Source organism: Enhydra lutris, unplaced genomic scaffold, assembly GCF_002288905.1.
Source record: "Enhydra lutris kenyoni isolate GAN:26980312 unplaced genomic scaffold, ASM228890v2 scaffoldscaffold31, whole genome shotgun sequence".
Classification (NCBI taxonomy): domain Eukaryota; kingdom Metazoa; phylum Chordata; class Mammalia; order Carnivora; family Mustelidae; genus Enhydra; species Enhydra lutris.
Window position 1 is genome coordinate 4098214 of NW_019154115.1, and position 23664 is coordinate 4121877.

General features: G+C 37.1%; 1 protein-coding gene across 3 annotated transcripts in view; it reads right to left on the reverse strand.

Annotated features, from left to right (window-relative positions):
* The window catches only part of LOC111153340 (neogenin 1), a 238894-nt gene that overhangs the window by 166843 nt on the left and 48387 nt on the right, over positions 1-23664 (reverse strand). For all 3 annotated transcript variants that reach the window (XM_022512319.1, XM_022512321.1, XM_022512320.1), the window contains exon 2: positions 5006-5323. In XM_022512319.1, coding sequence (XP_022368027.1) covers positions 5006-5323 — 318 coding nt within the window. The remainder of the gene's footprint in view (positions 1-5005; positions 5324-23664) is intronic.

Sequence of the window (23664 nt, forward strand, 5' to 3'; positions counted from 1 at the left end):
CTGTCTGTCAAATAAATAAATAAAATCTTAAAAAAAAAAAAAAAAAAAAAGAACTTTACTGAGACATCCAGTAAAATCAGAATGATCTCTATGGTAGTAGTGTATTAAGGCTAATTTCCTAAAATTGATGGATCGTTATTTAGCAGAGTATTTTTGTTTTTAGGAAATATACATTTGTATATTTAGGAAATATACAAATATACTTTAGGAAGTATTTAGGTGGGGGTAATGCCTCCAACTTAGCCATAATAATTCAGAAAAAAAAAAAACAGATTTGGGTATGTTTGTGGGGGGTTATAAGGCAGACAGAGTAAAATGTTAACAACTAAGTAATCTGAGTGAAGAATATATGGGATTTCTTGGTTTCATTCTTGCAATAATTATATGAGTTTGAAATTATTTCAAAATAAAATATTAAGAAAAATGTAGATGCTACAGAATGTAGTGGTTAAGAGCCTAAGTTCTGGAGTCACATAAACTGAATGTGAATCCCAACTCTACCACTTCATGGCTGTGTGACATCAGCAAGTTACTTAACCTCGAAGCCTCAGTTTCTCCATCAGTAAAATGAGAACAATACGAGGCCTCCTATGGTGTTTAAAAGGTTAATATTTAACATAAATACTTCATACATAACACACTGCCTGGCATATAAAAACTCAAATAGTACGGGTGCCTAGGTGGCATGATCGGTAAGCATCTGACTCTTGGTTTCGGCTCAGGTCATGATCTCAGGGTGTTGAGATAAAGCCCTGTGTCTGGGTCCATAGTCAGTGCAGAGCCGGCTTGTGATGCTCTCTCCATCTCTGCCCCTCCCGCTCATGCTCTCTCTCTCTCCCTCTCTAAAATAAATAAGTGAATCTGGAAAAAAATTATTCAAATAGTAACTGCTATTATTATTAGCAGTAACATCTAAAAGGTGACTCTGAGATGTGGAGAACACAACAAAATGTCTCTTTAAAGACTAACAAACATAGTAAATTATGAGAGACAGTTCCAGGTTTTGTAGCTTTATGATGGTGAATTAGTCCGTATAGAAATAACATGCAAGTTATCTAGCTTTCTTATAAATTTTACTCATTTTTTATATCAAGGGGATACAACAACATATGTGGCATCAGCAGACAAAAGATTTCTCCAAGTTTCTGACCAGGGAAAGCAGATGGAGTAACCAGTACGGACATATCCTGCTGCAGCTTCCTCTGCTCACAAGTAGGAGGTCAGTTTGTCCTGCTGCTTCCAGAGAATTACCGAAAAGAGAGGGATTAGGAGGAGCCAGACACCGGCTTCACAAGAAGAGATTAACTATGTCTGTATTCAGACCATCCAATTCCTCCACCTTTAGGCATAAAACACTCCAGCCAGTCTACTGCCCAGGCAGTAAAACAAAAATTCCTACTGTGGAGAAATGAGTGCAGGGAAGACACTTCTATTTAATTTTTTTTTAAAGATTTTATTTATTTATTTGACAGACAGAGATCACAAGTAGGCAGAGAGGCAGGCAGAGAGAGAGAGGGAAGCAGGCTCCCCGCTGAGCAGAGAGCCCAATGCGGGGCTTGATCCCAGGACCCTGGGACCATGACCCAAGCCGAAGGCAGAGGCTTTAACCCACTGAACCACCCAGGTGCCCCACTTCTATTTAATTTTATGAGCTACTACTTATTTTGTGTTCTTTCAAAAATTTCCCTTCTTAGTTGACTTGGCCAGAATCAGCTTCTATCACTTGCAACCAAAGAACACTAACCAATGTTCTTTTAGAATGGCAATGTGGCAGTATCTTCTTGAAAAAAAAAATTAGTTTTATTGAGATACAATTTATATACCATAACTTTTTTATCACTTAAAGTCCACAATTCAACAGTTTTTAGTATACACACAAAGTTGTGCAACTATCACCGTAATCTAACTGGAGAACATGTTCCTCATCCTCCAAAGAAACTGTGTACTCGTTGCAGTCATCCCCCATTCCCTGGATTCACCCGCCCAACCCCTTGTGCCCTTACCTCAGCCCTAGAAAACCACCAATCTACTTCTTGGTTCCCTGTATTTGCTGCTTCTGGACATTTCATGTATATGAAATCGTATGATATGTGGCTTCTCTCACTTAGCATCATGTTTTTCAGGTTGGTCCACATTGCAATACATATCAGAATTTCATTCCTCTTTCTTGCTGAATAACATTCCATGTATGAATAGTCCACAGTTAGGTTAGCCAAACTTGGTAGACAGTTCCCACTTTTTGGCTATCATGGATAATGCTGCTATAACTATTCATGTACAAATTGTTGTACAGACCTGTCTTTTCATTTCTCTGGGGTTGATACCTAGAAATGGAATTGCTCGGTCACCAGGTGACTTGATGGTTAAAATTCTGAGGAGCAGCCAAACAGTCCAGTGCTCTTTTTGAAATATACACACACACAATGTATATTCTATGATCCAGCAATTAATACAATTACTAATTCTGATCATCTTATCTACAGAGATTTATAAAAGACTGTTTACTATATTACTGCCTTTAACATAAGACAATTTTTATTCATGTAATTGTTCATCTAAAAGGGAATCTTTGGATAAATCACAGTATATCTATACAATGGACATTATGCAACTATTAAAAGAAATTTTATTCATCTCTTAGCTCAGATCTTCTTTCCTCCTGATACTCAGGCCATGAGTGAGTTAAATAACTCTCCTACAGAATCTTGTCTGCAGCCAAAGAACTGACTATATTGTATTAAAATTGGCTGTTTACTAGGACAATAGACCAAAAAATGCTTCCTGAATGATATTAAAGTTAAAAAGAAGGATGGGTAAACCCAGCAGAGTAGAAAGAGAGGAAAAAGCAGACAACAGGTGTAACAGGCAGTGGGGAAGCCATGAGCAAAGGCCAGAGACAGAAAATAAAGGGATTTGAAAATATTCGGTACTGGCAGAGCTTAAAATGTGATGAAAGTGGTTCTGTTGCTGCTGATGGAAGAGGGCATGGACAGAGGCAGGGCGGAGTGCTAAGAAATGAAGCTGGAGAGGGGCGCCTGGGTGGCTCAGTCGGTTAAGCATCCGACTCCTGATTTCGGCTCAGGTGATGATCTCAGGGTCCTGGGATTTAGGCCCACATCAAGCTCCATGCTCAGCAGGAAATCTGCTTGAGATTCTCTCCCTCTCCCCCTGCCCTTCCCCACTCCTCTCTCTCTCTCTCTCTCTCAAATAAATAAATAAATATTTTAAAAGGGAGGGGGAAGAGAAAAAGAGGGAGGAAGGGAAGGAGGGAAGGAGGAAGGGAGGGAGAGAAGAAATCAGTTAGTCAGGAAGCTGTAAAAGTGAAGGCCAGCTCATGAAAAGACCTAGAGGCCTGTTCAAGAGTTTAGTCATCTACTTGATGTTGTCACTGAGGAGCTACTGAAGAGTGAGGAGAGAGCCTGACCACTGGACTGAAAGAGGGAAAGAACGAGGCAGCGGACAGTGACAGGCTGTGTGTGGTGAGGGATGGTGAGGACAAGCCTCAGGACTACATACACGGGAACCAGGAAGCAGAATTCACTGGATTTGGTGAATGGCTGTGGAAGACTGCTGAAAGGAAGGAGCCACGATCAAAGCCAAGCTTAAGAACATAAATGATAAACAGCTTACCTAAGTGACACTGTAGGGGCAGCCACAATGCTAACTTATTTGTCAGCATGTTGGAGAAAGCCTGGCAAGCAGATTAGAGGAAGAAAGGGAGGGAGGGAGAGAAAGGAAAAAAGAAAGGAAAGTAGGAAAAGAAGAAAGGGGGTGGGGGGGGAGGAAAGACTAATAATCAAAAGAAGTGACTTTTTTCCCCTTTTCTTTTTCCATCCTCAGTCTGTGATTATGGAATAATTACAGTAGCTTTATATCACACTCAAATTCAGCTTCGAGTATCTGGTGATCATACTCTGAATGAATCATATTCTGAATGAATGAGCAGATACAGCCTGGAGTGAGTGGGAAATGGGGAACCATCACCCTACAGTGGCAATGAGATGAGAAACTACTCTGTTCCTCATGTTCTTTTTTTATTTTTTATTATTTTTTTTAAGATTTTATTTATTTATTTGACAGAGAGAGATCACAAGTAAAGAGATCACAAGATCTCAAGAGAGATCACAAGACAGAGAGGCAGACAGAGAGAGAGAGAGAGAGAGAGGGAAGCAGGCTCCCTGCTGAGCAAAGAGCCCAATGCGGGGCTCGATCCCAGGACTCTGAGATCATGACCTGAGCCGAAGGCAGCGGCTTAACCCACTGAGCCACCCAGGCGCCCCCCTCATGTTCTTTTTTTACATGTCAGCATTTTACCAAGATGAATATAAATATAAGACTTAAACATAAGACAATTTTTGTACAGTGTGACCCTTAACAATAACTACTTCCTCTAGTACTCGAGTGAAGAAACACTGACCCAAAGAAAACCAGTGTCTACTACAAGGCAGGTATGACTTATTCAGCTTACACTTCCATTATTCTTCAAATAAGAAATGCTCTAAAAGGGAGTGAATGTTTGTCTCTTTACAACTTCCTGCTCTTCACCTTAATACCCACATCCCACAGGTTTTTAAATAATTAATCCAATTAAACGTCATTTCCTTGGCTGGGACATAAGGGAACCAAGATTCTGGTGACACTGCAAGTTTTACAAAGCCATACTAAGTGGTTATGCTGGGAGGATAAAAGTTAGCAATCAAAGGGAATCAATTTTCCTATACGACTTCCTCCGTCATTTCCAAGTTAAAAAGAAGAAAAGAATGGACTTAATACTTCTGACTGCAACTATAAGCCATCTAAATGACAGAAAGAGTTCATTCTCTATGGCACTAAGCAAGTCTTAGCATAATGCCGTGCACCTAGCAGATGCTCAACTGGTACTTGTTAAATGAGTACATTTCTTGTCACCAGTTAAATGAAAACTCTAGGATAATACTGCTTTTTATGAAGATATACCTTTTATAAAAATTTAAAAATACAAATAAATTACTTTTAAAAAACGTACCTGCTACTGTGAGCTTGGCTGTTCTGCTGACAATAGTTCCAAGACTCTCAACAGTGGCCACACACTGATAATAACCTTCATCAGGTTTATTGTGTTTGGAATGCACCACATTGCTGATAAATAAAGACCCATCTGAGAGAAGCTGGCGTCGGTCATCTGATACTAAGTTTAAAAAAGTTCCATCTTTCTTCCATTCAATCTTTGGAGAAGGTTCAGAATATGCTGAACAGTTCAATATAACAGAAGAGCCTCTAACTGAGAGTGTATCCACTGGTTCCACCAGAAAATAAAATGGAGTGAATGTTCGAATGCTGGATCCTACAAAAATAATAAAAAGAACAAAGTTAAGCAAAGCTTTCTTCTTCTATTTCTGTAAGAAAATATAATTTGTATAAAAGTTATTGTTAAATAATTATGCTGTTTGGATATGATACAAGAAAGTCATTTCACTAATCCAATAAATAAAATTTCTTTTACTAGGAAATCAAAATACAACCCCTTTAAAAGATGAAAAAAAGACCCAGCCAGATGAGATAACCCAAATTTGTTAGATTACATGAATATCTAATGAAAGTTTTATTTCAAACCCTACAATGGGATTTGTAAATATTTAAAATTATTTTATTCAAAGTGAAACTTTCTATGAAACATAAAAGAAGCACAAAATTGAAATGATTCTTTGTTATTAATAAGGTATGTATTTGTTTCATAAATTCACCATAAATACACTATGTCCATTTTTCTAGTGGATTACTCATCCTATTGACCTAGCAATCTTTGGGCCTAGCTACCATGTTTTGCAAATATTCCTTTTTCCACTTTGACTTCATTTTTATTATAAGAAAGCAAATTTTAACTCATAAAATTAAATCTGTTATACTCAAAAAGATTTTTATCCCAAGATTATAAAAAAATTTCAGCTTTGTTTTGTGCTAGTACTTCCGTGATTTCATTTTCTACATTTAATCTTCATCTGTAACTCATTTTTTAAGCAAGGAGCTCACAACCCTGAGATCAAGACCTGAGCTGAGATCAAGAGTCAGATGCTTAACCAACTGAGCCACCCAGGTGCCCCTAGAATTCATTTTGCTGTAAAGAGCACAGGAGGGATCAGTTTAATTTTTCTAAGTCCTTGGCCAGTTCCTTGAACATGAAAAGAACATAATTTTTTTAAAAATTTGCTATAGGAACTTTCATACTATTTTCCAGAGTGGCTGTACCAGCTTGCATTCCCACCAACAGTGTAAATAGGTTCTCCACATCCTCACCAACATTTATTGTTTCCTGTCTTATTCATTTTTGCCATTCTAACTGGCATAAGGTGGAATCTCATTGTTGTTTTGATTTGTATTTCCAATGGCTAAAAATAGAACTACCCTATGACCCAGCAATTGCACTACTAGGTATTCACCACAAAGATACAGACGTAGTGAAAAGAAGGGGCACATGCACCCCAATGTTCATAGTAGCCCACAATAGCCAAACTGTGGAAGGAGACGAGATGCCCTTCAACAGAAGAATGGATAAAGATGTGGTTCATATACAGAATGGGGTATTACTCAGCCATCAGAAAGGATGAATATCCGCCATTTGCAATGACATGGATGAAACTGGAGGGGATTATGCCAAGTGAAATAAGTCAACCAGAGAAAGACAATTATCATATGGTTTCACTCATATGCGGAACATAAGGAATAGCACAGAGGACCATAGGGGAAGGGTGGGGAAACTGCATGGGAAGAAATCAGAGAGGGAGACAAACCATGAGAGACTCTGGACTCTGGGAACCAAACTGAGAGTTACAGAAGGGAGGGGGGTGTGGGATGGGGTAGCCAGGTGATGGGTATTAAGGAGGGCAGGTGTTGTGATGGGCACTGGGTGTTATATGCAATGAATGAATCACTGAACACTACATCAAAAACTAATGATGTACTATTTGTTGTCTAACTGAACATAAAAAAATTTCTATAAATCTTATATTCTCGGCCAGATAAAACTTTCCAACTGAAAGCTTTACCTCTTTTAAGAAGAGTACCGACCAACTCCCTTGTAATCACACTGTAATCAGTTCTAATCAGATTTCTTCATGTGAACAATTAGGGAGGCTTAGTCCAGTAGATGAAACCAAGACTGTTTTTAAAATATATCTACACACCCCCTACCTATAATTTATTTACACTATGAATTTAAGAATGACACTAGTTCTTTACTACATAATGAAAGAGTGGTTCTAAATAAATATGGAACACATTGGCAGAGGGAGGAGAGTAATATTCAGTTGTTTTAAATGTTTCTAACAATGAGAATCAAATTCCAAACAGACTAATCTTCCTTTTCCAATCACCACGAAGTGGGTTCCATCCCTATTTGATGATTATGAAATTGATTCTTTGAGTCTTAAAACTCAAATGAGCTTAGGAATTTTTCAGAAGTAACCTGAAGTGATTTGCTTATTACTGTAAAAAATGTTACATTGATACTATAGTAAAATAAATAAAAATATCAACTCCAGGGCAATAGAAAATAATAGCTAAACTAAGAGAAATTACTCTTATACCATTCCTGTGTAATGTTAAATCTTTATTATACCACCCAAATTAAACAATTCAGGAACTTAAGAGATAAATGTATTAGACTGGCAGTCAAAAATGCAAATTATCGATTTAAAATAATTATTAATAAAAAATTTCACTTTAAAATTTGACAGCTTTTGTCATTTAAAAAATATTAAGTACATAAATGTAAATGTTTCACAACTTAATATTATTCTATCTTGCTTTTGATTTTTTTTTTTTTAAGATTTTATATTTATTTGAGAGCGAGAGAGAAAACAAGCCAGGGGAAGAGCAGAGGGAAAGGGAGAAGCAGACTCCCCGCAGAGAGGGAGCCCCACGTGGGGCCCCATTCCAGGATCCTGGGATCATGACCCAAGCCTAATGCAGATGCTTAACCAACCAACCAAGCCACCCTGACTTTCTTGCATTTTAAAAGTCTGTATCAAGCAAGTTGAACAAGAGAATATGCCTTCAAAAAAATTTTTTTTAATTACAGGGAAGTTTACAAATGCCTCTGGAAATCAAGGCCCTTCAAAATTTTACCACACATATACACTCTGTATTACTTAGAATACAGCATTACTTAAATATTTATGTATAGCATCTTTGTATTTTATTCCCTCAGTAAATACACAGTGACCTAAGGTACTGTTCCTTCGCTTAAAATCCCTCAAAGGCTTGCCACCATCATTTACTAACTAAAATAAACTCCCTAAGTGGACTTCCAGGTCACTGTGTGATCTGGCCTCTGCCTACTCTCCAGCCTTCCCTGAGCATCACTCTCCCCTCACCCTCTAAGGCTTGCTGCATCCGTCACCATCCTCCACAGCTCCTGCCCTCTTTGCACAAGCTATTCCCACCATCCCTCCCCCATTAACTCTTGAGTCTTCCTTCCAGCTCAGCTTAAATACTACTTTCTCAGAAATGCTGTCCGTCTCTGTGCCCAGACAAGATTAGTTCCACCTTGTTACAAGCCAGCATGTACCTACACAGCACTTCAAATGTTCTTAATCTAAATATTTGTATTAACTTGTTTGTTAGGGCGCAGAAATTCTCAAGATTTCTTGGCTCCAGGAGCCCTTATTTTTAAAAATTTTTTCACGGATTCCCTAAGCTAAAAGAAATACCTAACAGTTTTAGGTTATAGTTAGGACATAAATATTGATTCATTTGTTTGAACCTAACAAGTTAGTATCTTATTGAAATAAATAATGCAGACAAGTTGAAAAATATTTTAACTTTCAAACAATTAGTTATTATGGGATGTGTGCACTAACTGGACACTGCATCAGTTCTCAAACCTTGAAATCAAATCGGATACTGCCATCCTCATTTCCTGTTCTATACTGATATTTGCATGGTATTTGGTTTTTATCCAAGCAACCACCAAAACCCAATTTCATAAACATCACAGCACTCAAATGAAGGTAGTAGAATCAAATGTTGAAACTGTAAACTACCTTCACCTCAAAGTTTGCACAGTGTCCAACAGGTGTCACTTCATTTCCTTAGAAAGCTTAACATATCCCTGGGAGTAGTGTGGAGGTGCCTTTGGGGTATCTTGAGATAGAGTTTAGGAAAGGATGGTATTAATCTTTAGGTGATACAACCAGACAACCTCTAAGAACTTCCACTGCTTGAAGTATCAATGAGACCACAGGTTCCATTCCAATACTAGCCAATTGGTATCACTTTCTTCTATGATAAAACTAACAAACAGATGTTTGTAAGTTTTGATGAGTCCTTAAAAAATTATATAGAAGACCAAAGAAAGCCAAGAAGAGCTAAAATAATTTAGAAGAACAAAGTAAAGGGACTGCACTCATCAGTTTCCAGTATTTATTAAGTCACTATGGCTCTAGAGCAGGGATAAACAGAGCTCCATAAGCTAGAGAGCCACAAAATAGAGCCATAGATAGATAGATAGATATAGAATATATATTCAAATATATGTATTTCAATGTATAAATATAAATCCAAATATAAATTTATATGTATTATAAATATATATAATTTATAAATACATATCCAAAAATATATATTATATATGATATAGATATACATATATTTGGAAACTTAATATGCAACAAAGAATGCATTTTATATCAACTGGGGGAAAGGATGGACTACTCAATGTTTCTAGGACAACTGATTATCTACATGAGGGAAAAAACAGAAGCCTACTTACAACAGGTAATAACAGTGAACACTTAACATGTTTCTATGTATCAGAGACTGCTCTAAACATTCTCTACATACTAACTACTCATTTAATCTCCACTACAATCTAATGATAGGTACTATTATTAGAGGAGAAAACTAAAGCACCGAAATGTTAAATACCTTGTCCCAGGTCACACAGGTAGTAAGTAACAGAACCAGTCTGTGATCTTAACCACACTACACTATAAAGCCATTCATATACATACAGAAAAATACATTTGAGACCTACAGAAAAAAAAACTATGTAAAAGACTTTTAGGGGGCTCCAGGTGGCTCAGCTGGTTAAGCATCTGCATTCAGCTCAGGTCATGATCTCAGGGTCCTGGAAGGGAGCCCCAAGTCAGGCTCCCTGATTGGCAAGAAGTCGGCTTCTCCCTCCCCCTCTGCCCCTCCAGCCCCCCCACCCCCAGCTTGTACTCTCTCTCTCTCTCTGTGTCTCTCAGATAAATAATAAATAAATAAATAAATAAATAAATCTATCTTTAAAAAAAGATTTTAGGAAAATACAAGGATAACCCTGGAGTCGGGTAACCTTTCAAATCAAAATAGGGAACTTAAAAGTTAGAAAAGATATTTTTCACTTCATTCTATTTAAATTTTAAAAACTTTAAGGCAAAAATATCATAACAAAGCAAAATATGACAAGACTGAGAGGACATATATCACACACAACAAAGAATTTTAAAAGTCACATCACGAAAAATGGATACGGCCATGTTCCAATAAACCTCTATTTATAAAAACAAGCAGCAGGAAGAATTTGATCCATTGACTATGGTTTACTGACTCCTCCTGCCTTAGAATATTTAGCCAGGAAAAAATAAACAAGCCACATATCAGCTGATCTGGAATGAACTCCAAGAAAAATGAACAATGCAGACAAGTATAAATAATGTCATGTGCATATGATTGAGCACTGAAAAAGTAGAAGTATACCAGGTTGTTACCACTGATTTAATGGGAGGAGATGGAGGAGGTAGGTAGATAAAAATCTTCAAGCACATAGAAAATAATTTCATAACAAAAATCAATGTGTGTATAATCCCTTTTATAAATATTACACGTGCTTGTGGTAGGTGTGGGTGTATGTTCACATTTGTGCAGATACCTAATGGGGTAAATTTTTAAAATACTGGTCATTAAAATGTAGATTATCTCAGGGTGGTGAGATTTCAGTTGACGTTTAATTTTTTCTTTCACCTTGCTATTGTGTGAATATTTTACATGAAACACAGTATTGTTCAAGCAGAAATAAAGCTATTTTCATATACAGTCTGCATAGGAGAGGGCATATGACATGAAATGTCTGGGGCATAGTCACATGCCAATATTCAAAAATTGTTAAAATAGATGTCCTGTTAAATAAAAAATACTCAAGTTCAAAAAGCATATAGTATGACCCCACTTAAATAAAAACATATATACATGTACATATATGTGTGTATGCATATATTTAAATGTAAATAAAGTAGGGAAGGGGTACCTGGGTGGCTCAGTATGTTAAGTCTGACCCTTGATTTCAGCTTAGGTTATGATCTTGGGATGGTGGGATCAAGCCCCATATCAGGCTCTGAGCTCAGCAAGGAGTATGTTTAAGATTTTCTCTCTCTCCCTCTGCCTCCCCTCCCTGCTCATACACATGCTCTCTTAAAATAATCATTGAACGTATATCAAAAACTAATGATGTACTATATGTTGGCTAACTGAACATAAAAAATAAATTAATTAAAAGGGTCATGATGAAAGTCTTAAAATTTTTAAAAATTAAATAAATAAAATCTTTTTTTTTTTTTTAAAGATTTATTTGACACAGAGAGAGAGAGATCACAAGTAGGCAGAGAGGCAGGCAGAGAGAGAGGGAGAAGCAGGCTCCCCGCCGAGCAGAGAGCCCGATGTGGGGCTTGATCCAGGACCCTGAGATCATGACCTGAGCTGGAGGCAGAGGCTTAACCCACTGAGCCACCCAGGCGCCCCAATAAATAAAATCTTAAAAAAAATAATAATGTAGGGAAAGGGCTAAAAGAATAAACACTGAACAGTTTAACAATGTTTTCTCCTGGGGTACTAGTGGGATTCAGCTACTGATGGACAGCATACAGGGGCGGGGTGGAGGCTTTTTGATCCATGGATTTCTGCACTGCTTACTTCTTAAAATATGAACAATTGCTATGCATTCTTCTGGTCATCTATTTCTGTTTAATAACAAAGTAACTTTTTGTTATTGGTAGTAAATAATCCTTTCTTGGGACAGAAGATTTTTAAAAAAAAAAAGATCTATCACCATTTCTTTGTTAATTTTTATTTAAATTTTAGTTGGTTAACTTACAGTGCAATATTGGTTTCAGGAGTAGAATTCAGTGATTTATCACTTACAACGCCCAGTACTCAGATCTATCTCCGCTTCTTTAACCGTTTTTCCTTTGTCACAGTAGAAGAGTTATCAGACATTCACTCCTTGGCTGACTTTGTATAAAAACTGGCCTATACTTCCCACCAGGTTCCTAATTCCCTATCCACTTAAATTTGCTTAATTTTAGTTTACTATGACCACAGTCCTGATACCCACTACCCTGAAACAGGCTTAACAATCCTGTCTGATCTCTTCTACATTCCCCGGTCTCCACAAATTTCTCACTTTTTAATGGAATAGCTCTCACTTCTTGATAGACTATTCCTCACTTTTTTTTTTTATTCCTCACTTTTTGATAAAATACTTCACACTTCTTGATAGAATTCCATCTTATGAAAGGAAAATATCCACAGGGAACTTATCTCAGTTGTAATTCCCCCACCCTTAAATATCAACAAATCGTATCACTCACTGCACACCAACATGGCCAATAATTCTAAATTTTATCATGCACAGAGTTAAAAAATAACATACAGTATTTGGATACTGGCAGAAATAAAATGAAATCTGTCTTACTGCCCACAGAGGTTCAAAGTTTGACAGCATCAGAAATGCAGGACGGAAAGATAAGCCAGCCTTTCTACATACTTATGAATGTAAGCATTCTATATATAATGTTACTCATCCTTTAACAATCGTGTCTTCATTGTAAACTAAGAAACTAATGCCAGAGGACTTCATACCTCTCTTACTCCTTAATAACTTTACTTTTGACTACCCTATCCTATCCACTCAGTCTGTAAATTCTACATTTTATCATTCCTGAGCCTTTGGTGTCCACTCTTGCCATATAGCTCACTGTCTCTGGTTTCAAGTTCTCAATTTAAAATCAAAAAGTCTAAAAATTATAAAGTTAAAATAAAACTCGATTCAAAGTACTCAAAAAGATAATATATTCACATTCCTGATTAAGAACAAGCATTACTTTAAAGTTAAATGTTTTCCACTTTCTTTTGCTACATAATAGTTAGGGCCCCCAGCTCCAGAGCTCAGCCCCTCTCTGCCCTGCACAGCCAGTTTCTCCAAAGACTGAATCTAAAGAGACGCAAAACTCCTTTCCTGGAATTGCAAGTAAGGCATGTGGTTAGCTGTTAATATTACATGGATGGTTTTATTTGCATGATACACATATGCCATGAAAAACTGTCATGGTATGGGTACACTGTAAAACAGTAGATGTCAACTTCTAACCAAAGCTGGAGCTGAAATTATTTTTCAGGCTACTAATATCCTATTAGGGAAATTCAATTTGATTATTCTAATTTATAGCATCTACTTTCCCAACCATTTCCCCCAAGTGAAAAATATCTGAAATTGTTTATTCAAGAAATATTTGTTATAATAAGAATGCTTTCCTTTTCTTCAATTTTCAGCCTCCCTCCTCTCCCCTCTCCCACAAAAAAAAAACAGCCACAGTGGAAAGCTCTTTTGTAAAATGAAGTCAAGCAAACATAATTTTGAATTCTAGCTCTGCTATTCTAGCTAATTTCTCTGTGTCTAAAATTCTCCCCCTTGTGAAACAGGAAAAATAATGCCCTCCTTTCAAGGAAATCTCTGTGAAGACAGGTATAAAGGCCCTATCCTACTGCTTGGCAGATAACAAGTCCATAAGAAAAACTTCAAAAGCCTACAATGTTTTCTCCCAAACTGCTAATACCTAGCACCTTAGTTTTCACCAATCCCATTTTAGAAACTGCTATGCAAAATATGGACCATATTTTTTTTTTTACTTCTAATCACATTTTGACAATTACATATAACATTAAGTGATCTGAAAACTCAAGTCTAAACATCTTTCTCCTCTGCCTAATTTTGCAACAGCTCCCCCATTACTGCAAATGTAAAATCCAATCCATTACCATGACATTCAAAAGGGGCTGAAGGATCTGGTCCCTGCCTCTCTACAACCTAATCTCACATCATGGTCCCTCCAACTCAACAAGCTCTGGTCACATTCTTCAAGTTCTTGAACAAGCCATGTTCTTTCCCATCTTACAGCTTTTGCCTCTGCTGTCCCCTCTGCCTGAACATTGGCTCTGCACCCACCCTTCCATCACACAGCTAGCTAGCTTCCTCTCACCTTCCATGTTTCTACCAACTGTCACTTGTACAGAGGCCTTCCCTGACAACTAGCTCTGTGAAGGTCCTAGTCTCCTAATCCTACCTTTTATATGCTCTTCCCAGCAATTCACTGTCTCTCTGTTTTTAAGGCCTGCTTTCCCTGGTAGAAGGCTAGAAAACTGGATAAAATAAAACCAAGATTAGGGAAAGAGACTCATTAGAAAAGGCAGAGGAGAGAGTGACTGGTAAAGAAAACCTGAGCTTGGTCTTCTTTTATATTCTTTGTAATGGAAGAGAGACTGGATCATGTTGAAAGATGGAAAGAACCAGTACAGAGGGTGAAATCAAATATTCAGGCCAAAAGATGGTTAAGACTGTGATCGAGGATTTTGGCCATTAAGGAGTAACAGAAACTAGACTTACCATCCTGCCTTAGACAACTAGAAAACTGGACAAAAATCTATGAAACAATGTTTTTTCAGACACTGGACAACATAAAATGCAGGACTGTGACCCCTGAGAGATAGGAAACAAATAAGATGAGCCATAAAATCACCCCATTTACCCTGCAGATATCCCTTCCAGTCCTCAGCATGAGAAAGGGAAAGCACAGAGACCTCTGAAATCTCACAGTTAAAGAAACAGATCAGAGCTGAGGAGGCCAACGTCACTACAATCTACAGAGTACAAAAGAGGAGGAGCTGCTGAGAGAGATGCACACGACCTCTGGAGTTTGGCAATAAGAGTCCCCTTGAATCTGTGGATGACCACTAATGTACATATGAGAGGCTGAAGTTGTACAAAGTATATCTCCTAACCACAATGGAACTAAACTAGAAATCAGTAACAGATAGCTGGAAAATTCTAAAATATTTGGACATTAGGCAACGTACTACTAAATAACTCACAGATCAAAGAAGAATGAGAAATTACAAATTATTTTCAACTTAATGAAAATTAAAATACACCATGTCAAATTTGTGCAATGTGACTAAAGCAATGCTTTGAGGGAAATTTCAAGCGTTAAATGTCCATATTAAAAAAAGCATATCATGATGATTCACAGACCTGTACCCCTGGGGCAAATAATACATTATATGTTAATAAAAATAATTAAATAAAAACAAACAAACAAAAATGTCAGACAATTAATTCTGGATCAGAGAAAGGACACTTCTTTTGTTGTAACAAGAAGGAAAGATGAGGATATGAGTAAGCCTGGTGTTAGCTACGGGAGTCATAGTTAATTGCTTGTACAGTCACTAAAGTAGGAGGTGAGCACAATTGTTGCTGGTGTGGGCAGGCTGGGCTGTCAGGAAGGGTCAGAGTTTTGCACGTGGTGGTAAACATCTGAAGGAGCTGTCGTGAGATTGGACAGGAGCACCAAAAAGGAGAACAGGATTACTGTTCTGCCCACACTGACAGCACAGCGAGGTTGCTAACTGTATTTAAAAAGAAGTGCAAATATGAGAACATAGATCTGCAGACTATAAAGTGAAGAGAACATAGACATTTTTTAATCATTTTTTTTAATTTATTTTCAGCATAACAGTATTGTTTTTGTACCACACCCAGTGCTCCATGCAATCCGTGCCCTCTCTAATACCCACCACCTGGTTCCCCCAACCTCCAACCCCCTCACCTCTTCAAACCCTTCAGATTGTTTTTCAGAGTCCATAGTCTCTCATTGTTTACCTCCCCTTCCAATTTCCCCCAACTCCCTTCTCCTAACTCCCCATGTCCTCCATGCTATTTGTTATGCTCCACAAATAAGTGAAACCATATGATAATTGACTCTCTCTGCTTGACTTATTTCACTCAGCATAATCTCTTCCAGTCCCATCCATGTTGCTACAAAAGTTGGGTATTCATCCTTTCTGATGGAGGCATAATACTCCATAGTGTATATGGACCACATCTTCCTTATCCAATCGTCCGTTGAAGGGCATCTTGGTTCTTTCCACAGTTTGGCAACCGTGGCCATTGCTGCTATAAACATTGGGGTACAGATGGCCCTTCTTTTCACTACATCTGTATCTTTGGGGTAAATACCCAGTAGTGCAATTGCAGGGTCATAGGGAAGTTCTATTTTTAATTTCTTGAGGAATCTCCACACTGTGAGACAGGAATCCATCAGAATCCTAGAGGAGAACATAGGCAGTAATCTCTTCGATATCAGCCACAGCAACTTATTTCAAGATATGTCTCCAAAAGCAAAGGAAACAAAAGCCAAAATAAACTTTTGGGACTTCATCAAAATCAAAAGCTTCTGCACAGCAAAGGAAACAGTCAAGAAAACAAAGAGGCAACCCACGGAATGGGAGAAGATATTTGCAAATGACAGTACAGACAAAAGATTGATATCCAGGATCTATAAAGAACTCCTCAAACTCAACACACACAAAACAGATAATCCTATCAAAAAATGGGCAGAAGATATGAATAGACACTTCTCCAATGAAGACATACAAATGGCTATCAGACACACGAAAAAATGTTCATCATCACTAGCCATCAGGGAGATTCAAATTAAAACCACATTGAGATATCACCTTACACCAATTAGAATGGCCAAAATTAGCAAGACAGGAAACAACATGTGTTGGAGGGGATGTGGAGAAAGGGGAACCCTCTTACACTGTTGGTGGGAGAACATAGACATTTAAAACTGAAACTTCGTAAGTAGTGAGTGGTAAGTAAAAATGAAGAGGGTTGAAGATGAAGACACCAGCACCTGGTTGTCAATAGAATCTAAGACAGACAGGGAAGGAAATACCCAAGAGTGAACAGAACACGGGTAAGAGTGGTGCCGGCACAATGTGAGAAACGTGGAAGGACAGGAGACTGTGGTGAGACCATGAAACTATTTTAATGATATTTCAGCATTGTCGAGTGATGACAAGGGCTGGGGTGCAATTCTGGAAGCTGGTATTTGGCATGAAAGAGAATCCACTGGAGATAAAGAAAGTGAAGAACTAAAGACGGTACTAGAAAGAAAGTCAAGCAGATTTTCAGTTTCCAGAACAATGACAGACTTGCAATAGAGAAGACTGTAAAACAAGACCTAAAGTTTTCAATGAATGAAAGTGAACATCAAGTACACAAAGAACAAGCAAAACATAAAATTTAGTGGTCTATATCTTAAAAGTGCAGCAATTTTTTGAGTAATTATTTCACATTTTTTAAAGTGATTTTTCCATTATTCTTCAGTAATCAGCTATGTTTTAGAGAGCTGATATTGCTCTAAATACTGCTAATAGAGTACTTTTCTCATATGGAAAACAAGCATTACAGATTTTATGTGACTATACCACCATATGTTTATGAATTGCTACCGAGTTCAGCTAAAAAAAATTCTGAGTAAAGATGCTAATTCTTGAACACAGAAAACAAATGGCACATGAATAATTTATTGAAAGCTTTTGCTATCAGCAGCTTTACTAACAGAAGTAATATTTATGAAATCCCACAGGACAATCTAACAAATATATGCAAAAGAGAAGAACACAAGACTAAGAACCCGTAATAATGAATCTTTCAATACCAGAGCTATTTTCTGCAAAGAAAGCTGTGTGTGCATAAGCCCTCAATGCAAAGTAAACAGATGTTTCAGAAAGATCATGTCATTGTTTCACAAGGTCTGTAGACCAGGTTCTGGAATTCTTCTGTTCAACTGTGTATTTAATGATGGAAATAAACTGAATTCAAAAACTTGGTAAAGCCTGATTAGCCTAAAGCTAATTCAAGCCTACATTAGTAAGCTGTCATATTAAGTCACAAATTGACATTTCATTCACTGAGTTCTTACTCTCTTGATAACATATTCCTGATAGGAAATAATCCTTGGGGGAGGAGAAAAGGAGACCTAAAAATCCATGAAAGTTGTTAACAGTATCAGAAGGAGAAGACACAAACCCCAGAATACTCACAATGAAACCGTGTATGTATTAGCCAGGCAGTTGTAAATACATCTGTGAGAGTAAAATAAGACTTTTCCATGCTATCACTGCATACCATTTTCACACAGATGTAGAATTCATTACTAAAATGAAATGCAAATGGTCCTTAATCATTTTAAAAGATACTCAACCTCACTCATAATAAGAGAAATGCAAATTAAAACTACACTGAGATACAACTTCTCACCTAACATGTTGGCCAAAATACAAATGTTTCACAACATACTCTGTAGGCAAAGTACAGGGGAACAGGCTAAGGGGAATGTAAAATGGCATATCCACTAGAGAGGAAAGTTTGCAATATCTATCACAATTATAACCGCATTTTCCCTTTGACTTAGTAATCCTATGTCTATGAATCTATCCCGAAAATACATTGACCAAAATACAAAATAGGTACAAGCAAGAGAAACCACTGCAGCACTATGCGAAGCAGCAGCAGGGAGAGAGCCCTGAACACATGGTGGTTCACGGATACAGTGAGGTACTGTGCAGCTACAAACCAGGCAACAGAGTAACTTTATCTTCTACCAGGGAGTGATCCCTAGAATAAATTAAGTGGAAAAGCAACATTGGAGAGAAGTGGGTATATTTATCTAAGAGAGATGGGATAGTAATAGATGATACACACGTAATTTTTAACCCATAGAGGGGGATGAAATACAGTTAGAGGAGACAGGAATTGAAGCTAGATGTCTCTGAATAGAACTTGTACATAGAAGTTTGGGATCGGATGTTCTATAAATTTAAAATACAAAACTAAATCTTAGAAATCCCTAAATATTGAAAGTGGTGGTGAAACAAGCCTAAATCTCTAGTTGTCATTATGACCACCCAGGCAGGAGCTATCATAAGACAATTTAAGAACACAATAACCAAACTATACTTAGTGGAATATGCCCTAAGGACCAAAGGAACTACAAAAAGTTTTAACTATTTTAATAGCCATTTTGTTGTAGTTACTATTGGTAATGGTGGGTGTACGTGCGTGTTGTAGGATAAAGCAAATGAGTAATTTCATTTGCTTTATCCTACAACACGCACGTACACCCACCATTACCAATAGTAACTACAACAAAATGGCTATTAAAATAGTTAAAATTTTTTGTAGTTCCTTTGGCGTGCGTGTTGTAGGATAAAGCAAATGAGTAATTTCATTAACGTCATGAAGAACAGGATTCTCAAAAAACAAGCAAACAAACAAACCAGGATTCTCAGTGTGGAAGAAAAGCAATATAGATGTAAAATCAATGAGGTGATCTGTTGGAATGATTAAAATCAACAACACAAGAAACAACAGGTGTTGGCAAGGATGTGGAGAAAAAGGAAACCTTGTGCAGTGTTGCAGAGAATAAGAACTGGTGCAGTCACTCAGGAAAACAGTATGGAGTTTCCTCAAAAAGTCAAAAATAGAAATACCCTTTGGTCCAGCAATTCCACTATTGGGTATTTACCCAAAGGATACAAAAACACAAATTCAAAGGGATACGTGCACCTCTCTGTTTACAGCAGCATTATTTACAACAGCCAACATAAGGAAGCAACCGAAGCATCCATCAATAGATGAATGGATAAAGAAGTCGTATATATATTCAGCTCTATTAAAACAATGAGATCTAGCCATTTGCAACAACATGGATGGAGCTACAGAATATAATGCTAAGTAAAGTCAGTCAGTCAAAATTAAAAAAAAAAAAAAAAATGAGCTAAGGAGAAAAAAGAGAGGGAGACATACCAAGAAGCACTCTTAACTACAGAGAACTGGTGGTTACCAGAGGGGACGTAGGTGGAGGGATGGGTGACATAGGTGATGGGGATAAAGGATTGCACTTGTGATAAGCACCAGGTGTTATATGGAAGTTCTGAATAACTATTAAAAAAAAAAATCAATGAGCTAAAGTAAAAACCATCTATCCCTCAGTTTTAATCTTAAGTACCAATATGAATTTGTATTTTACTTGTCTAAAAAATATGTATTTCCTAGCTCACTTGACTAAAAAGGCCTAGTAACAATGACCAAGCCAGTGCAATTAAGTACTCCCCACAAGACTTTGGCTCTAAATTTCATTTTCCACACAAAAGAACCTTTAAAACTGGCTAGGGGCACCTGGGTGGGTTAAAGCCTCGCCTTCCGCTCCAGTCATGATCCCGGGGTCCTGGGATCGAGCCCCACATCAGGCTCTCTGCTCAGCAGGGAGCCTGCTTCCCCCTCGCTCTCTCTGCCTGCCTCTCTGCCTACTTGTGACCTCTGTCAAATAAATAAATAAAATCTTAAAAAAAAAAAAAAGGATAAAAAAACTGGCTAATTCCAGGCCTGCAACTGGAATAGAAGATGAAACTGCAAAAAAGCTATCAAAATGAATACTAGGATCATCACAGACGGTCACTCAAGAGGTTTTTACTGACCAATATAGAACAGTTAAGCATCAACAATGACAGTAATAAATTGAAACATTCTAATATGTTGAATTCCATTACCTTACAATAACCTCAAAAACAAAACAAATAAATAAACAAAAAACAAAACAAACTGATCACCTCTGGAGACTGTTACAAAACCAGATTATTTTGAAAAATGGCATATAAGAGTAAAATAAGCATTTTTCCTAATCAAATTGTTTCTATGGCAGTTAAATGGTTGATAAAAGTTAGTTTCTATTTATAGAAGTATTCTACCTAATAATAAGGGAGCAATACAATATCACCATTTTGCAGCCCCTAATGAACTGACAGCTCTGGGTAATAAACATCAATGGCCAGGAATCAGCAAACTTTCTCTTAAAAGGGTCAGATAGTGAATATGTTGGACTTTGCAGGCTACATACAGTTTCTGTCCCATATTCTCCTTTGTTTTAACTTTTTTTTTTTTAACAATACTTTAAAAATGTAAAACCTATCAGTAGCTCATGGGATGTACAAAAACAGGCCACAGACCAGATACAACCCATAGGCTATAGTTTGCTGAACACTGATGACTAAGAGCAACAGCAAAACAGACCCAAATGCATATTACATGCCTTCTTCTGTAATGGAGTATTACTCAGCCTTAAAAACGAATAAAGTACTGATACAAGCTATAACATGAGTGAACCTTAAAAGCATTTTTTAAAAGATTTATTTATTTATTTGTTTGTTTGTTTGTTTGACAGAGATCACAAGTAGGGAGAGAGGCAGGCAGAGAGAGGGGTGGGGGAGTAGTCTCCCGGCTGAGCAGAGCCCAATTTGGGGCTCGATCCCAGGACCCTGGGATCATGACCTGAGCCTAAGGCAGAGGTTTAACCCACTGAGCCACCCAGGCACCCCTTAAAAGCATTCTTAAGTAAAAGAAACTTGGTGCCAAAGACTACATACTGTATGATTTCATTTATATGAAATGTCTGGACCAGGTAAATCCAGAGACAAAAAGTGTTCTATAGGACAGATGGCAGTGGCAGGGGAGAGAACACAGGGAATGGGAAGTGACTGCTAATGGGCAAAGAGTTTCTTTCAGGGTGATGAAAATGTTCTAAAGTTAATTGTGGTATACCTACTCAATTCTGTGAATATACTAAAATTAAGTTGCACATTTTAAATAGGTGAATTATACAGTACATAAATTATATCTCGATAAAGATGCTATTTAAAAATAATAGTTATGAAAAGAACATGGCTCCATGGAATAATGCCTAATTCTAGGATTGGGGCATGAAATATAACAGGTAAGTCTAGAGTATATTGTGGTGCCAAAAAGTAAGGAAGAGCTTAAAAACAAAAACAGAAACAAAACAAAACAAAAAAAAAAAGGATGGAGCTATGCCACAGGGACAAATAAGCCAAAAACTTCCAACGGCCAAAGCTGGAAACAATTTGAGCAACAAAATAAAGTATTATATGATAGTCCAGAGTATAAAATAAATACCCATGAGTTCATACAGAAAGAAATGGTTGAATAAATTTAAAAACAGAAATCTCTCCCATGTAGAAGAATTTGCATAGACACCCACCCTCAAGGTGGGTGTCTTAAAGTGTAGGTGGTGCACAGTGACTTCCTTTCAAGAGGGAAAAGGGCATGCTAACTTTACAGTGGAGAAACTCAGCAAACATTAACTCAGCCAAGTTGATCAAGATCAACATTGATAGTGATATGTTAATATTAGACACCCTGGAAATGAATGATTTGATAATTATAACTGGCATCTTTCCTCTGTGGTCTTTCACCTAAAGCCATAAACCCCGTCTGAGAAAAACATCAGACAAATCACAACAGAAGGACACTCTATAAAACAAAAGTTTGGGGGTGTCTGGGTGGGTCAGTGGGTTAAAGCCTCTGCCTTCTGCTCAGGTCATGGTCCCAGGGTCCTGGGATCCAACCCCGCATCGGGCTCTCTGCTCAGCAGACAGCCTGCTTCCTCCTCTCTCTCTGCCTGCTTCTCTGCCTACTTGTGATCTCTGTCTGTCAGATAAATAAATAAAATCTTTAAAAATAAATAAATAAAAATTAAAAAATAAAAAATAAAAATTAAAGTTTGTTAAAAAGCAGTTATGACACCTATAAAACAATTGGAAATATAAACACTAACTGGGTGTTTTGTGATACAGTTATTATTTTCATTTGTCATTTTTTAATGTGTGAAAATCTTTGTGACTGACATAAAATGTAAAGAAGAGCACTTGTGATGAGCACTGGGTGTCTATGTAAGTGATGAGTCATTAAATTCTATACCTGAAACCATCTGTACCATATATGTTAACTAGAATTTAAAGAAAAACTTGAAACAAAAAATTAAAAAATATAAACAATGAAAAAGAACAGATACAGAAGTTACCCTGAGTAAACAAACACCAACTATGTTCAAGATCAATGGAATAATGAACATTTACAATGAAACTCACCAAATAAATGCTATATCTAATGCAAAATTTTGTAGAAAGATCAAAAGTACCTCAAAAAATAAATGATATTATTTAGCAAGGAGCATTCTAAGTTGTTAAATAACCATATGTTTTGCTCTTATTTTAACAGACATCAAATCCAGCAAGTGAGCTCTAAAATAAAGCTCTGAACTGCCTCCCTCAACACAACTGTAACAGCTGACTCTAGTCTAGTACTTAGGTTCATCTATTAAATTGAAATGCCATCTCCCAAAAACAAAAGAGCAGTAACTAATACTGGTCCAAAAAGAAAGCAATCCAACACTTCCTAAATTACTAATGTGACTTCTCTCTATGAACCTGTAATTTTACTCTATTTCAATACAAACATAAATGCATATGCCAAAGGCAAACAAGGAACTTGGAGATTATCCACACACATTTCTCCATTTGAACATCAAGTTCAACTTCATGCAATTTGACTGAGTAATCACAAATCATGTTAAGTGTTCACTTAAATTGCTTTTCTTGCAGAGGTCATATGAAAGAACATAGCTCATATCAACAGAAGCAGAATTTTTGAAGGCACCAAATACAGTG